Here is a 16,877-nt window from a genome sequence, read left to right on the forward strand (position 1 = left end):
TCCCTCCCTTACCGTCATGAAATCTCCGGTAAGCCTATGCATCAGTATTACCTAGAAAAGAATATCAACATCAACAGCTGAATTGCATCAAACTAACGGATAGATGAGATGGGTAATGTTTTCGAGAGGCTCTTTGATCCGCCTCATTTTTTATTGGTGAAAAAGGGATTGATTGCATAAAGTGGGCTAATCTGGTTTGCAAATAAGGAGGGATGTTCTCTTTGTTGTTTTATTCATGGAGGGAGATGGCATCCATTGCTGTTGCCCGAGAAAAACGAGAGAGCAGGAAAGATGATAAAACAAGGAGAGAGGGAGAGATATATGTAGCGGTGGATAGTGGATGTTTTTTGGCTTCTTTTTGGAGGAGAAATTGAAGTTGCGTTTTTATAATTTTCATTTTTAATTTCACAGAGGGAGAACGGGAGGATTCTCTGTTCTAATTTTTTAAATCTCAATTATAAAGTTATAATGGAGAGAGGGGAGGAACAAATGGGAATAGGAACACACTCATGAGGGGGAATTTCTATTTTGAAAAAGAGAAAAGATTGTCGGAGCCATTTTTAGGTGCTACCAGTTCAGGTATTTAAAAATCCTGACTTAAGACTATTTATTGGTCCTCTATTTTCTGCTTCAATGTTGCAATCATTTGGTTGTTTCAGCGGCAGCAATAGTAAGGGTGAATGAAACCTTGAAACAATGGGAACCCATCTGCTGAAACCCTGATTTAAGCATTTGTAATTCATTAGTGGCGCTCTGATTGGTACAAAACCTACTGTAACAAATAACATTTCTCTACTTTCGGCACTATCGATCCATTTCTAGATGCTGGATCGGTTGTAAGTAACGCCAATGCATAGGCTTACTGGAGATTTCATAATGTCAAGGGAGATGGGGCATTTGAGAGCTCAGAGAGAGAGAGAGAGAGAGGCGGAGGATGAGGGAGCGTGACTTTTGAAGTTAGGGAGAGAACGAGTCAAAGTGTAAAGAAACAGCATCACTTGACTCCTAGAGAGAGAGGACCAGTAGAGTGAGAGAGAGAATTACAAAAGGGTAAACTGGGTATTTGGAAAATATGGATGCATTGGTCTAACGTTTTGTGTCTGGGTCAGTGGAGGTTTTTGTCAATTTCTTTAAAAGTTTAAGGGAGATTTTTATTAAAGTAAAATTAAAGGGGAGTTTTTTATGATTGTCAGAAACTTTAGGGAAGGCTTTTATATTTTACCCTTTTTTTTCTATATGAAATTCTGCCATGTTTTATTTTTAGGGGCAAACAATTTAGAGAATTGCATAGAGCGCTATTTAGTGTTTACTATCATTCATCTTTCTATAAACAATATACAGTGGCATTAATTGGGAAATTTTAATTTTAGAAGATAACAGTACCTTTTTGTATTAATTATTTATTATTATATTAAAAATAAGGTTTTTTATATTTGCTGTATTTGGTTGCAATGCAAATAAATTTACACTTGTGCAAAACTATAACAATGCAAATGATTTGACTGTAAATTCTGATCTGTTTTTGTGTTAAATTTTAGCTTATTTTATTTGATTGCAGTACAAATGAAGTAAGTTAAGTCACGAAGCAAAACCGAAAACAAAATTAAGCAAAATCTTACATTTTTCTCATTTACACTCCCATACATCTGTACTAGCACAAATAAAATTACACTGCAATCAAACACAGCCAAGCTTGTCGCAATGTTGATGCCCTGTTTAAACAGCAAGTGATATGATAACTGTGACCCAAAGATAGGATGCCCAACCCAAGGCCTCAATATCAGCCCAATCCAACTTAAATCTATCTTTGTTGTCAGCCCAGCCCAAATCAACAGTTGAAAATTCCCCGCCAGAGGAGTTGGACCTGGGCTTTTGCCCAAAATGTGTGCCAAATGTCAATGCCCCGGTTTACAAGTTCGGCTTGCCGGGGTTTTACGAACCAGACGGCAGAAGCAATTAAAAACTGGGGGAGCCCCCTCGTGATCCGAGACGTTCACCCGAAAGTCCGATACAATGCCGGGCTGCTCGAAAACCGAGTCGACTGTCACGTGCTCAAAATTAAACTGGTTGCACCTCCTGCCAATCTTATACGTTCCAACATATTCCAACATGATTTGACACCGTACATTCTATACATGGCGGATGGGATCTCAGTCTCTGATAAGTTGTACATGTTGGAAGGGAGTTGGAACATATTTGTTGGCAGGAGATCTCCCGTTTGACCCATACAGACGATATTACCAAATTACGCCGCCCCGCGTCATCAATGGTATACACCTTAACCCTTTGTGTCGATTTTACCCAAATAGCATCTCCTGGTTTCCGATATTTCGCTCAAAAGAGCCGAGCAGAGTTCCGATATATAGAATAATCATTAAGACAAACCAAAAGAAACTTAAAAGACCATAATACCCTTCAGCGTAAATGAACAGGGCATCGGATAGAAAAGCGCACGTGTGCGCAGATTCTATGACACGCGTAGATATCGACAGAGAGGCCGGAGGAGTCTGGAGAGGACGCCTGTCGAAAACGTGTCGATAAGATCGTCGACCCAGAGTCCCCAGACTTTCTGAAATGAAAAGAAAAAGCCGGAACTGAAATGCAGTATAAAATCGAACTTAATTGACTTACAAGTTACAACAGTGGATGGGGCCCACACACCGAGGATAACTATGCCAAGGAAACGGGCCCCAAAAAGCCTATAAAGAAGCCCGTGAAGATAAAATAGACGGTTCCAGTTAAGCCCAAGCCCTCTCTCTCTCTCTCTCTCAGGACTCAGGAGTGGCTCCTTCTCTCTCATGCTCTTGCTTTTGTCAGCGAGAAGCTCACAGAAAACTGGAATTTAATGCAACGGGAAGACAACCTCTTCCCCTCTCTCCCTCCCTCCCTCTCTCTCTCTCTCCCCGTTAATAGCAGTCACCTCAGATGCAATTGTTCAGTTCAGTGCAGTGGATCGGTTATCAAGGATTTCTGAGCAATGCATTTGTGTTTTAACTATGGAGCCGAAACTCAGACTTTCTTGTAGATTACTTGTTGAGGTCTCTGTACCTATCCCAACTCTCAAGCTTCTGAACGTGTCTCGATCCTGTTATTTAAAGTGAAGAGAAGAATCAGGTACACGTCTTGACCACTTCTTTTCTGTAGTTTTCTCATCGAGTGTAGACGTTCCGTTCCGTCCGGAAGTTAGATGCCAACGCTACAAATGAGCGGATTTCGTCGACTTTCATTTTCCGTGTGTAATCAATCTCCTCGCTCTTTGCTCTGATTTCTTTGCATCTCTTACCGGTTCTCGCCAAAAAAAAAAATCTCTGAATCTCTGAACATGAAAATTGTTATCGTTACTAATATTTCCCCCCTTTTTGATGATCTTCATTGCATTCTCTCTTTAGTTTTTTATAAAAATCTCAAAATTCGATGATTTAAAATCTTCGAGAGCGTTCTTCTGCTTCTGCAACTTTCTTTTGCTCTCATGGTGGTGGACAGGTAGGACCAGCCGGAGTGCCGAACTGTGGCCGACACGGCGTCTTTAGTCACTTTTTTTACCTATTTAGGGTCTCTGATATGACGTAAATTACGATTCTAACACTCGATTTAGCTAAGTTTTCACACTTGCAGAGGAATTAGGAAAGCGGCCTTTGGCATTTTTTCAGTCAACAATTTCTTTTCTTTTCTTTTCCTTTTCCACTTTGGGAAATAAAAATTATAAGACATCTCATAAATATCTGTGAAAGGGACTCCCGTCCATGCTCTCTTTCTCTTCCCGAAACATATCGGCCGCTACCATAGGTCATGTTCGCGATCTTGACCGTTCGATCTTTGACCAGATCCTAGGGGAGTTGTCCACCTCCACCAATAGCGGTTGAGTTCAGTAATCAGGAGCTTTATGTGGGTCCTAACAATGATTTCTAAACCGTGGGACCCACTGCTTGCATGTCCACCACGTGGCCATCTCTGACTCAGGCAACCATCGCCAAGAGTTGAATTGACTAACCAGACTAGAGCCTTGAAACTGTCGGATGGTAGCTGTCTCCGGACCCACATGGGTCACATCTGGATAGCTGCTCGGTCAATGATCGGAATCATCAGATGATTGTCAATCGTCTGATCGTGTTGATTAGTTGATTTTGATCCTAGTAGGTCGATCATGTGGGAGTGGGGCCTAAAGAATGTTGATGGATTCCTAATTGTTACATGATTTTGTCCCCTAAAGAAGGGGTATTTTAGGAACTAAATGTCGTTCCAGAAAAATAAAATAAAAGAAAGGGCAATCTCGTGCCTGTTCCCGGTCTGAACATAAAACTCCATTTCTCGTTCATTCCGGAAGAAATCTCTTTCGGTTGATCTTTCTCTGACATTTTTCTTCTGTTTCTTCAGGGACTGGACTAGCTCGGCGCAACCGCAGAAACAGAGATTCTTTCTCCAGAACAAAGAAACCCAGAATAACAGAAGCCGAAGAAAGCGTAAGAGCTGAGAAGATGGTGGTTCCAGAGTCGGAAGCTCGCGGTCGTGTAGAGGTGGAAATAACGACAGCAAAGCCACCCGAGGAGGTACCAAAGACGCACTCGTTGTCATCGCTTGGAAGACAGTCTTCCATCTACTCTCTTACTCTGGACGAGTTCCAGCACACATTATGCGAGAACGGGAAGAGCTTCGGATCAATGAACATGGACGAATTCCTCAACAACATCTGGACTGCGGAAGAGAACCAGGCTATTGGCTGCAACAATGAGAGGTTGCAGTCCAACCCAGACGAAGCCGCAGCTAACAGGGCCAACTCCGGACAACCCAGCGTACTCCGACAAGGTTCAATCACCCTCCCTGCTCCACTATGCCACAAAACTGTCGACGAAGTCTGGGCCGAAATCCACAAACACCAAGAGCGGCAACAACAGGAGCAGCAACCAAACAACGGAGGTAATCCCGGAACTACACAGCGCCAACTCACATTCGGAGAGATGACTCTCGAGGATTTCTTAATAAGAGCTGGGATTGTTCGGGAGGCTTGTGGGCCCTCATCTAAGCACCAGCTTCAGACTCCGGCGACTGTTCCACCTACTGGGACGGCGACACAGCAGTATGGGTTATACCAGAATAATAACGCGGGCGTGGACCCCAACTTCGGAATGGGACCCTTATTGGGTCTTGGATTCTCCGAGCAACGGAGTACTGGAAACGGCGTGGCAAACGGTGTCCTGTCGTACCAAACATTCCCGCAAAGCGGTACGGTTTTGGGAGAGCCATCGAATTATGCACCAAATGGAAAGAGGAACGGTGGTTTTCCAGCGACGGTTTGTTTTGGCGGTAGAACAGGAAATGGAGCTGGATATGTAGCAGCAGCAGCGGCAGCGAATACGTTGGGGCCACCGGTGTGTCCAGTTACGTCTGAAGGGATGTGCACGAGTCAAGTGGATAACGCAACGGCGAATCAGTATGGAGTGGATATAAGTGGGATAAGGGGGAGAAAGAGGTTAATAGACAGTCCAGTAGAGAAGGTAGTGGAGAGGAGGCAACGCAGGATGATCAAGAACAGGGAGTCGGCGGCCAGGTCTCGAGCCAGGAAACAGGTATGGAACTATGTACATTAAGCCCATCACATTAGTAGACAATCTATAATCTTAAGAGAATTATAGACAGTAATAACCATTTATACGCCTATAAAATAGCTCTCCAGCTCTCCAGCTCTCCTTATCCTAGATCAATTGAGCAAGGATGAATCATGAAACCATGCGATCTATTTCAAAGATGATGTCATTGATTAACAGTTGTAATCATTGGATCAACTTAACTCTGAGCAGGGTTTCTCCTCTGTCTGACCTAATGGGTTGGTGGGATACAAGTGTTTGGGAGATGCCACTCTGACGATCAAAATGGGGCCCTTCATGTGATGGGTCCCACATCTGATCGCAACCATACTGGAAAAGTTTAGTTTGTGATATCCACGATCCATAAAAATAGTCCATTTTCAGAGGACCTTGGCCACCATTTTTAGTCCACCTGCCAAAAATGGGTTACAAAAACAGATTGAAAGGCGGAAAGAACTTCCCACTAGACTCTAGACTGGCGAATGGTCGGGTGCTGGGACTACAAGATCCATAAATGGGTGAGTCATACTCGTGAGTCGTGACCACTGTTTAATTGGTCCCATTTCTCCCATGGGACCCATTAATTGGCAGTCGGCACTTCCTTAGAAGGGACCCATTCAGTGGTGGGTCCCAATTCCCCACTCATTTAAATATTAGGTTATGATCTGTATGAGTATGACTGTATCACCACCAGGCCCCCAACACCCAAGAGGTTTAGACAGTAGACACTTAAAAGGACATCCATTCGGCAGATTCCTGTTTGAATCATGATTGGGTTCTCTTCATCCCGCTGGATCCAAAACCAAAAAGGACTAGTCGACTGGACTTCTTGGGTAACTACTGGGTACACATGGAAAGTTGTGTTTCCTGTAAAATAATCAGATTCTTTGCAGATGAGCAATGAAAGTCCAGGCGTCCCTCGCTCCATTGGTGTTAAAAAGAAGCATCTCGAGGCTGTTACCACCTGGCCATCCACCTGCCGATAATAAGTTGCTCCCATTCAAGGCTTTTTAAGCTCACGCATACTCGTGTTTTTCCTTCTTTAATGCACATTAAAAAAAGATTATGGAGACCATTTTGGAATCAGTGTGGGACTGTGGACATATGTAACAGCTAACATGATGATGATCTGATGTCAAAAAAAGACAATCGATCTTCACGGACTGGACACAGCACAGCAGGGAAGATTCACCCACCCTTCACAGTTCACTCCTCCCTTTTGGGTCTTTCTGGATTCCGTCTCCTTGATGGCTTGATCTGGGTTAACTTTTCGCCCATGTATTCCCTGCTTTACTACTACTCAATGAGAATATGAAAGCAGAGTTGGCTAAGAAGAAGAGGTTAGACATCTCTGATTACTCTCGGAGACAGGTTTGTCCCATAAATCTCACAGTCCTTCAAAAGTTCAAATTGTTTGACACCATCAATGAACTATATATGTGTGGGTTTGTGCATGTCTGCCTGTGAGAGGATGTCTGTTTGTGGTGAAGAGAGAGAGAGAGTGTTCCAATTTTTGAGCTTGTTAACATAAAAGCTGAGAGTAGACGTTAATTTGCAAACTTTCTGTATTCTTCCAGACTCACTCCCATCTGTTTACACTCTTTTATTATTATTTTGTTCACTTTGTAGGCCTATACGGTGGAGCTGGAAGCAGAATTGAATCATCTCAAAGAGGAGAATGGTCGCCTCAAAGAAGCTTTGGTAATTGAAATGAATCAAATGTTATCTGTGGAAACTAACAGATTTTTCCAGGGCTTTTCTTAGTTGTGCTGAGCTTTAACTGAACTTGTCTTACTCTCATGTTGAAACAGGCAGCTTCTGAGAAGAAAAGGAGAGAGGAGGTAATTTATTAAACTACTCTTCCAGTCTTGTCATCTCTATGTTAGCTAGTTTGTCAATATTGTCTATTATCATCCGGGGATTCAGCTATTATCATTTCTGGTTATATATCTCCTCTCTTACGAATAGAGTGCTGTCTTCATTCATTATTTTTTGTTTCTGCACATATAGCTGGAAGAAAAGATGAAGACGAAGCCTCCAACAAAGGCGCAGAAAACTGCAGAGAAGCTTAAGTCGATGAAGAGGACCGTGAGCTGCCCCACTGGACAAATCTCGTAAGATGATGAAAGAGTGCAATATACAAGTTCAGCTTGTGATGAAATGATATGTATTACAGTAAGAGATGAGCTTCTGTGGCACACAAGATGATATTATCGACATTTGATAGGAAGCTAGATGAATGCATCCTCTTGTCTCGCACATAGCTTCAACTTTTGAGCTTTGGCTCTGGAGATGGAGATTGCTGATAGACCAGTAGATGGTACAGTGCTTAAGATCAGTAGCTCTTGAATATGTAATTAGTAATCCACACAATCAAGTATTCACTTTGTCTTAATCTTATTATTGTTTATATAAAATCATGGATGGGTATAAAATCATATATATGGGTCTACTGAAACTCTGAATGTTTTCATTCATAGATCTTCTTGTCTATTCTGTGTTTGCATGCATGTCAAGCTGCGCGGAGAGAAAGAATTAATAACAAATAGGGTCATGACCACCCTCTTGTCTCTTGTATCAAAATACTGGTTTTTCTCTTCTCCTTTTCCTTTTCTTTTATCTTTCACATACCAATCGACCTCTCCAGACTGCAGTCCAATTGTCCAAACTCCAAACCAATCTTAAAACTTTCTCCACAGACATACCGTTTTGGAAGTGTGAGCTTTCAGTTTTCGCCATCTCTGGTTGGCTCTTACGGTATATACATCTCAGGAAAATAAAAAAGGAAAAGAAAGCATTGGATGATCAACGAAGCATCTGAAAACCATGAAAAAAAAAATAAAGCAGGTTGCCTGGTACCTGCCAAAAATCCAAGCAACTTCGGTGAATGGTGATTGAATGATTACTGACACATGAAACACCAATTTCAGCGACGTGGCCGTTCTGTGAAAGTTGCTTATACTTGGAATATTCCATTTCTAAGTAAAGAATGTATCATTTTTTTTAAGGAAACTCCGGGGGTGCCACAACCGCTTTTGGTTTTAGGTATACGTATTCCTAACCCTGTTTGGGACTCGGTCTCCTGGCAGTTTTTTTTTATTTTTTTTGCTTTGCAAGGTGGGCCCCACCGTAACAGATTATAAGAATGTTTAGAATTCGGCTTGGTGAAATTTTCGAACGGAAAGCCCGAATTCGCTGTACTTAAACTAAAGCTTTTTTGATGGTTTATCCAAAGCAACTTTTAGTTAAAGCGACTTCAACCAAAGCTCACGAATCCAATGAACTATACTTGGTTCGTGCTTCCAACTGATCGTGGCTCAGTCACTGCTTCCAAAGACCAACTGATGGGGGTTCACCGGTTCAGTTTGCTGGGTCTCTGGCTGGTCCTAGCGGACACTCGGAATCAAATCCCGTTTGCCTGGCATGGTCTGGCCCGTCAAAATTCAAATTGCTACGAGTACTAAGAACCACCACCAGGACGGCCTTCAAGAACTTAGACCAATTTTAGTCAATTAATGCAATTGGAACTCCACCCAAAATTTAAACTTTTGAGGGGAACTTGGCCTAATTAATATTGGACTACTATACTATTTGGGTGGGTGAAATTTTCTTGCATATTGGGCTGTTTCTTTCTTCTGAAAAACAGAATAGTAGCAATTCTTGAAGGTTGAGTTCTGAGTGCATTGAATATAGTATATATATACAGAACTTCGTAGATTACAATGTATAGTTTCCTTGTACATTGGGATTCTTTGTATACCAAAAAAGAAAAACAATAAAAACTATTAACAGAAATAAAATATTATGAGACATTATGTGATTTTTAATGAAAAACATTAACCAAAAACCACCTGCAGATGCCTTTGTATAGTTACTCTTTTTATCTTCTAAAAGGAAGAGAGGAAATCAATGAAAGAAGGGGTATAAACAAGATCAGGATACCTGTGCAAAGATCATAAACAAGCAATTTGCCATCAATTTTTAAGAAGATAAAAATTAGAAAAAAAGGAAGTAGAATGATCAATTAGGAAAATTAGTTTGGCACATAACTAGCTAGCAGAGCAGTGAGAAAAAATTACCTATAAACATATTTGCATTGGAAGGGATAAAGCCTAAGTTACCCTGAACAAGATTAATAATCATATTTGTTGGAGTTGGCATAAATATATATTCTTAAAAAGATTAATAATCATATTTGTTGGAGGATACATGTATTTGTACGAACCTTGGATTAATCCATGTCAATGTGGACATTTGGAATATGAGCAATCTTGTTCCAATCCTCTCCTGTCTCTTTGTTATATCTCCTGGTTAAATTGGGACAACCTACAATCTTCAGCTCTTTCAGTGATGTGAAGCCCTGGATTTCTTCCCACAGAGATGTCAGGTTGGAGCATCTATTGATGTTCAGTTGTTTAAGTGACACTGAACTTGAGTCTTGGTTCCCTCCTTGTAGAGATATCAGATTAGGACACTCCCAAATAATCACTCGTTCAATCATTGTAATCCATGAAGGCAATCTTGTTCCAGGAAATCTTTGTATGGAGAAAACTTCCAGATTTGAGTGAGGTTGGAGAGCTTCCAGCACATCATTGACAACTTCAAATTCCAGACTTGGGCTAGCAGGTTGAAGAAGAGCATCACCCAAAACATCAAAATCTTCTCTCCAGTCCAACCCCATTGTAAGAAGGTTGTGCTTCTCCTTTAACATTGCCCGTCTAGCTTCTTCTCTTCCTTTAGAACTGAGGTTCTGGAGGCCAGAGATATACAAACGGCGAAGATGATTCAAAGGACCCAGCTCTCCTAGACCAGCACGGAGGCTATAGTCCTTGCCCACTACAAAATCGAGCAATGTTTGGAGGTTGGTTAATTGTCTCATATCCTGCGGCATTTCATGGATATCAGTTCCCATGATATTCAGATGTCTCAAATTAATCATCTTTCTCATGTCTCGTGGGAGTTGTCTGAGATTGCCACACGCCACAAGCATTAATGTCTGTAAGCTGTAGAGGTTGGTGATTGAGTTGGGTAATTCTTGAATGCTTGTACCTGAGAGGTCAAGGTATCTTAAATGCTTCAACCTTCCAATCCAGAGTGACACCTCCCTAATCTTAGCATCACGCAGGTCCAGCACACGCAAGCACTTAAAGTTCGATGATATATAATCAAACACCTTGTGGTCAAAATCAATATAATATGGAAAATCGTTCATGAGATCAATAGAACGCAATCTTCTTCTTCCACCACCACTGTACAACGACAACATCTCTAGAATTACCTTTGGAGTTTTAGATGGAACAACTGATAAATGACGAGTTTTTTCATGAACAAATCGTTGGTCTACTAGTTGTTGATCATCTACTGAGTCTGACGACAACTTTAAGACACCGCATTCATTCCCATTGACTAATTGTGCAAGATCATGCATAAGGTCATGCATTTTGAATCTCCATATGTTCCCTAAATCATCTCTCTCTGCATCTTGAAAAAATGACCTCCACAATAAGCTGTTGAGATAATCCTCAGCGGTATCTTCCAAAACCTTCACTTGTTGATCAGAACATTCAACCACATAGCCATGTGCAACCCAATGCCTTATCAACCTCTCTTTATGAATCCAATAGTCTTTTGGAAACACAGAACAATAGGCAAAACACTGCTTCAAATGGTAAGGCAAATGATCATAACTCAGCTTTAGTGCAGCCATAATTTCAGTTTCATCATTTTCATATTGCTTCCAAATTTCACTATCCCTCACCGATTCCCACTTCTTTTTTTCACTTTTTGTGCGCATTAGACCTCCCAATGCTTTCGCCGCTAAGGGCACACCCTTACACTTCTTCACCAACTCCTTTCCAATTTTCACCAAATCTGGATTTTTATCTATTACATCAACCCTACCACCAAATGCTCTTCGCTCAAATATGGACCAACAATCTTCATCGCGCAATCCTTTCAAATGGTGCATTAGAGGTTCACCCCCCATCATAGATGCAACCTTCTCACTGCGCGTCGTCACAAGGATTCTACTTCCTTCCCTAGCACCTTCTCCTACTAAACAGTTTCTCAAGCGATTCCACTCTCTTTCATCCTCGTTCCACACATCATCAAGAACAAGTAAATATCTCTTCCCTCTTAAAGTGTCTCGAATTTTTCCTACAATCGTATCCCAATTATCTATGCTACAACTATTTTTGGTTACTGATTCTATGATTTGCCTTGCCAGCCTCTTGACATCAAAGTCATCAGACACACAAACCCACATTTTTAAATCAAAATGTTGGTTCATAGATTCATCATTGAACACTAACTGAGCAAGTGTGGTCTTTCCTATTCCTCCCATACCAACTATTGGAAGGACCAAGAGAGCCTCATCACAGTAGTCTTTCAGGTTTTTAATGATTTTTGATGTATCCTCGTCCCTCCCAACAATTGATGCTGCTGGTGAATCAGCATGGTCAAGAAAAGAGTAGGTTTCTCGGCCCTCTTTTCTTTTCTGGTTGTTGGTAGTGTCTGTGCTGCTAAATTGAAACCTATTCTTTTCTTTGTCAATTTCATCCAACTTCACATTGATATTTCTAATCTTATGAGCCATCTTAAGACGAAATACAATTGGGTTGGAGAAGGGTGAGAAGAAGTTGCATACCTTTTTTATGCGGCTTCCAAGCTCAAATTTGCGACGCAGAATTTCTGTTGTATTTTCGTCCAATATGTCATCAGCTTCATAAGCGACATCTTTCAGGCTCATCAACCACTTCTTCACATTCTTCTCCATAACCTGTCGCGTCTCAGCCTCCTCAAGTACATTCTGAATCCCCACCAAAGTGTTCTGAAGCTTTCGCAATTGTCTCTTGAAACCCCACGCCAAACCGATCTCATTAGCAACCATGGAGATCAACTTACTTATGATCTCCTCTATGAGAGCATTAGCCACAGTTTCAGCCATCCTTTCTAACTAATGAGCTCCAAGAAATTACTTGAAATCACAACACCTAGTTGATATCTAATGTATTGCAATTTGCTTGCAACAAAGTGAATCCAATTGTCTTAAATAGATCAAAGCTCCATGTGTGTTGCCTGTCCATGTTGTGTATTCATATGGGGAAGAAGATTCCAACCTTATTTGCTAGGACAAGCTAAAATTAGCAAGGAAAGAAAAGAATGAAGCATGCCCTATTGCCAAAGCAAGTAAATATACCAAAGAAAGTCCCACCCATCAACAAATGATGAAGCAATAAGAAATGGGGGGGGGGGCATTTTGACCTGAATGGTTAAATAGGAGTGCAACTTGGATCAGTTCGGTTGATAATTTGAAAAAATAAAAAATCAATGGTCCAAACCCTTGTCCAAGCCCAATGTAATTGAATTATTTCTTAAATGATTTAGTTTTAACTGTGGTATTGCATTTCTATAATTAATAAAAAATACTTCTTATTTGTCATATTAATTTTTGTTTAATTTAACAAATATATATAATATTCAAGATGTACCCAAAATTTTCTTAATTTTCTGTAGTTTTATGTATTTTATCTATTTTTGCATTTTTATTATTTAATCATAATACCATGGGTTGGCCCAATTCACCCAAATGATTGAATTTCTTGCCAACCACCTATGTCAATTTTAAAAATACATATTTTTATACTATCTAAATTGTTGTGTATACATTTAATTAATAGAATTTAATGACAAGAAACAAAAAAAAAATATATCCTTAAATTTAGGATTGAGTGATAGAGAATGGGTGACCTGCAATTCCTAGCTAGAAGGTGGCTTGGATGCCTAACTAAATAATAACGAGTTGTATAGTTTACTGGGGCAACCTACAAGGAAACAATGTCAAAGTTCCCATGTTGCTTTACCCGGGATGGGCACTCCGATGCTTAAGTCAACGAGTTGGAGATTTTTGAGAGAGCTCCAAGCGAGAGGTAGAGAGTTGCGAGAGCTAAATTGCGCATGTACCTTGTGAGGTTGGAGGTAAGGCCCTTATATAGGCATTGTTTGGCATGGGCATCACACACCGAATTCGAGATCTCTGGGAAAACATGCCTAATCAGTCCAAAGTCCTCGAAGGTAGTCGTGCATGTAGACCAATCTTTGTGCCTTATTCGGTTTCCTTCGGAACATTCAATGTGGGAGCCAACTTCTGAGAGACCCGGGAGTGACGGGATGCATGCAGAATTAGTCGGCGAGCACGTCTCGCAAGTCACCACCTGGACCTCAATCAGGTCGGCAAGCCCTCGAGGGAGGTCGCTCCTCACATCAAGGTCACTTCAGCCGATACTGACAAGGTACCACAGGTCGACCCTAAATGAGGTGTTGTTTATCCGCCTTGAGTTGTGGATGAGGTCGCCAGTTAGGTTGCCACCAGGTTGGCGGAAGTAAGTCGCCAGATCGGAAAAGGCAGGTCACCAAGTCGGCGGAGGCAGGTCGCCAGGTCGACGGAGATAGGTCGCCAATTGGGATTCCATCATTTTGGTTAAGGCAAGTCATCGCCTAGGTGATGTCGGGGTGTCATCCAACCGTTCTAAGATGCCATATATCATTATGTCAGTGGAGGGACAAATCTTCCCTCATCAGATATAGATATGAGTCTAATTAATAGACTAAATATCTTCCAACTATTAAGACCTCTCGTGTGAAACCATGCTCATCGATCCTTGCAAGTGGACCCCATTGAATGGCCACGCAGTAGTAAGAAAACTGGATGGATGCCAAGTTCATCTTCACCATACTATCCAAAAGGTAAATAATAAATTAAGGAGGTAAATAAAAATTAAGGAAGTGTTGCCAATGTTCCTCTAAAGAGTTTAGATCTCCTCAAAAAAAAACATTCCAACATGATTTGTGTCAACGCATTGGAGATCCAAACTCCTAAAGAGCAATTTCATCCTTGGAAATTACTATCCTTTATATTTGGCAAGAGGCCATAATTGGGGTGAAATTAAAACAGCCTTTTTTTGTGGAAGATTATTTATGGGTTGATCCAGCAACACATGCATAGCCTTTTTTTGGGAATTGGGATAATAGAACCTGACACCTTTTTTTTTTGCTCCACAGGTTCAAGCAAGACTCAATCATAAGTCTACGCTACAACCAGCAAGAGACCTTACCTACCAACCAGTTGTCACCTTGAGAGTGCAAATACAAATATGTTCAATGCAAATACAAGGTAGCCCATAACCCCCCAACCTGGGTGCAGGGTGGAATTTGATCCCAATAAGTCACCGCTACAACATGTAGGAGACCATACCAACTAACTAGTTGGCACTTTGCAAGTGCAAATACAAATATGTTCATTCAAATTACAAGGTAACCCATAACTCCCATCCCCCAACCTAGGTGTAGGCAGGATTCAATCACAAGTCTCCACTACAACCAACAGGAGACCTTACCAACCCAACCAGTTGGCACCTTGCCAGTGCAAATACAAACAAGATTCTAAACCATCCCCTGAACTTCCTTGTTAACTGTTATGATTCCTTGAGTTCATTTTCCAAATAAAAGGATGCACCATCATCATCATCCAAGACTCATCCCAATTATTAGTGCTTAAATCATTTATTACTACTACCCAAGGTTCAAAATATCGAAACATATCAGTGCATATAATATGTATTGTTTTTCAGAGCCCATGATAACTTGTAGATTAAAAATCAGTTGATTTTAAGTATTTTAATAAAAAAGTTGTGATATGACAATGTCACTAAAAAAATATCAAGATCAAAAGGTAAAAGTAGAAAAAAGTTTATGTATTTGTGTCAAGGAAAGCCTATTGGGCTTGAAGCATGAACAAACACAGCCCACTCATACCTTGTGATAAAATTTAACTACTTCTAATAGGGGCAACAAGGAACCATTCAACTTAAAAGCTTAATCTGTTAAGTGGGGTCCTTGAATAAGCTTCTTTCCTCTAGCATGTCCTTTTTTATCTATCCCTAGCACTTCTAGCCTCTTCAACTTGCAAGAAATTGCTTCTTATGGGCACTGTTGATAGTCTTCCATGCATGGACTTCATTTCTAATCCTATCTTTTCTAATTTTTTTACTCATCCATCTCAGCACAATGTACCTATACCAGTACAGTTTTTTTTACCGTACGGTTAATTCATGTATAGTGTACCTATACCAATTGAGGACTTGATGGTATTCTTGTAAGGGAATGTCTGATAATAGTTGAAGTTGCTCAATTGCTGAACCGAACAACTTGTTATTCTAATGAATAAATTTTTAAGTAGGTTGTGAGCTCCTTAATGGTTGTAACTGAAATTGGGGTTCATCCAATGAAAATACCCCACAAGTCTTCTCCACAGTATAATTTTAATTAACTTTACAATTTCGTCTCTCGCAGTAATGCAGTATATAGATGTTAAGACTTGAGATACGTACCGGAAATTTTGAAATTGACCCTTAAAGACTGCTCCACCAAAATAAAGGGGCATGTCATGCAGAGAGAATTATTGTTCTGTGTTTCCACGGTAATCAACTCTAGCCGACGTCTCGCTCTCGCAAAAGACGAGTTGTGAAAAATGAACCCTCTGGCACCAAATTGCTTGCTTTGGCTTGATTACCGTGCGCTGCAATTGTTTTAACAATGAGCTGGCTTCTCAGATGTACCGTGCTCCCGGTTTTATCATTCAGTTGCCACTCAGGCTTAAAATTAAAGGAGCTGCTACATAACATTTTGGAAGCTAGCTGGGGAAGCTCATGTTTGACTAGGGGTGCAAGTTGAACAGATTGGGCCAGGTTTATGACCAATCCATGCCCATTCCTAAAAAACCCGAGGTCAACATCTTTTTAATCCAGCCCCAGCCTGCACTGGTATTTGATGCACTTGGATTGGGCTAAGGCCGAGCTGCGCTCAGATTGCTCATTACATGTATGCATATATGTATGCTTTTATACAAATATGTATGTATATATATATATATATGCATGTATGTGTATGTAGGACTCGAATTAGTATAAGACTATGCCAGGCTCAGATTACATAATGGCTAGGCCCATGCCGAACCTGAAAAATAAAAAATAAATAAATAAAAGCAAAGTATTGGACCCAAACTTAAACCCAAGGATCAAATATCCAAGCCCAGCCCATGTAAAAGTGCAGAATGGGTTGGTTTGGGCTCGGGTTGGGCCTGCCCAAGTTGCACAGGTACAGCCAAATGGTTCATTAGTACCCCAAGCAGGGCCCTAGTTTTATACACCATTTTGTGGGGAAAATTGCCTTTTCCCAACCAAATGGTCCGATAAAATAAAGCGCAATCCAGCATTTTCTCTACGTACAGATTACAAG

At 40.9% G+C, this 16,877-nt stretch overlaps 2 protein-coding genes across 3 annotated transcripts; one reads left to right on the forward strand and one right to left on the reverse strand.

The window, feature by feature from the left end:
* Positions 1–2,718: 2,718 nt before the first annotated feature.
* On the forward strand, positions 2,719–8,020 carry LOC104588466 (protein ABSCISIC ACID-INSENSITIVE 5-like). Of its 2 annotated transcripts, XM_010246408.3 has the most exons (5): positions 2,721–3,114; positions 4,375–5,564; positions 7,212–7,283; positions 7,394–7,423; positions 7,593–8,020. In XM_010246408.3, exons 2-5 carry the CDS (start codon positions 4,476–4,478, stop codon positions 7,698–7,700), a joined length of 1,299 nt encoding a protein of 432 aa, XP_010244710.1. In that variant the 5' UTR covers positions 2,721–3,114; positions 4,375–4,475; the 3' UTR covers positions 7,701–8,020. The 2 variants fall into 2 exon arrangements, with proteins under 2 accessions (XP_088746621.1, XP_010244710.1); XM_088890495.1 differs by lacking the exons at positions 7,212–7,283; positions 7,394–7,423; positions 7,593–8,020 and adding an exon at positions 6,476–6,893 and having other exon boundaries at positions 2,719–3,114.
* Positions 8,021–9,270: 1,250 nt separating this feature from the next.
* LOC104588471 (putative disease resistance protein RGA4) lies at positions 9,271–12,699 on the reverse strand. The gene has a single exon (XM_088890589.1). It carries the CDS (start codon positions 12,526–12,528, stop codon positions 9,814–9,816), a length of 2,715 nt encoding a protein of 904 aa, XP_088746715.1. The 5' UTR covers positions 12,529–12,699; the 3' UTR covers positions 9,271–9,813.
* Positions 12,700–16,877: the final 4,178 nt, after the last annotated feature.

Source organism: Nelumbo nucifera, chromosome 6 (assembly GCF_055504915.1).
Source record: "Nelumbo nucifera cultivar China Antique chromosome 6, China Antique-T2T, whole genome shotgun sequence".
Classification (NCBI taxonomy): Eukaryota; Viridiplantae; Streptophyta; class Magnoliopsida; order Proteales; family Nelumbonaceae; genus Nelumbo; species Nelumbo nucifera.

Excerpts from the sequence above, each read along its gene's own strand:
- LOC104588466 (XM_010246408.3), top strand. The coding sequence starts at position 4,476 with ATGGTGGTTCCAGAGTCGGAAGCTCGCGGTCGTGTAGAGGTGGAAATA. Across the intron at positions 7,284-7,393 it reads GTCGCCTCAAAGAAGCTTTG|GCAGCTTCTGAGAAGAAAAG; the intron begins GTAATTGAAATG and ends ATGTTGAAACAG. Across the intron at positions 7,424-7,592 it reads AGAAGAAAAGGAGAGAGGAG|CTGGAAGAAAAGATGAAGAC; the intron begins GTAATTTATTAA and ends CTGCACATATAG.
- LOC104588471 (XM_088890589.1), bottom strand. The coding sequence starts at position 12,528 with ATGGCTGAAACTGTGGCTAATGCTCTCATAGAGGAGATCATAAGTAAG.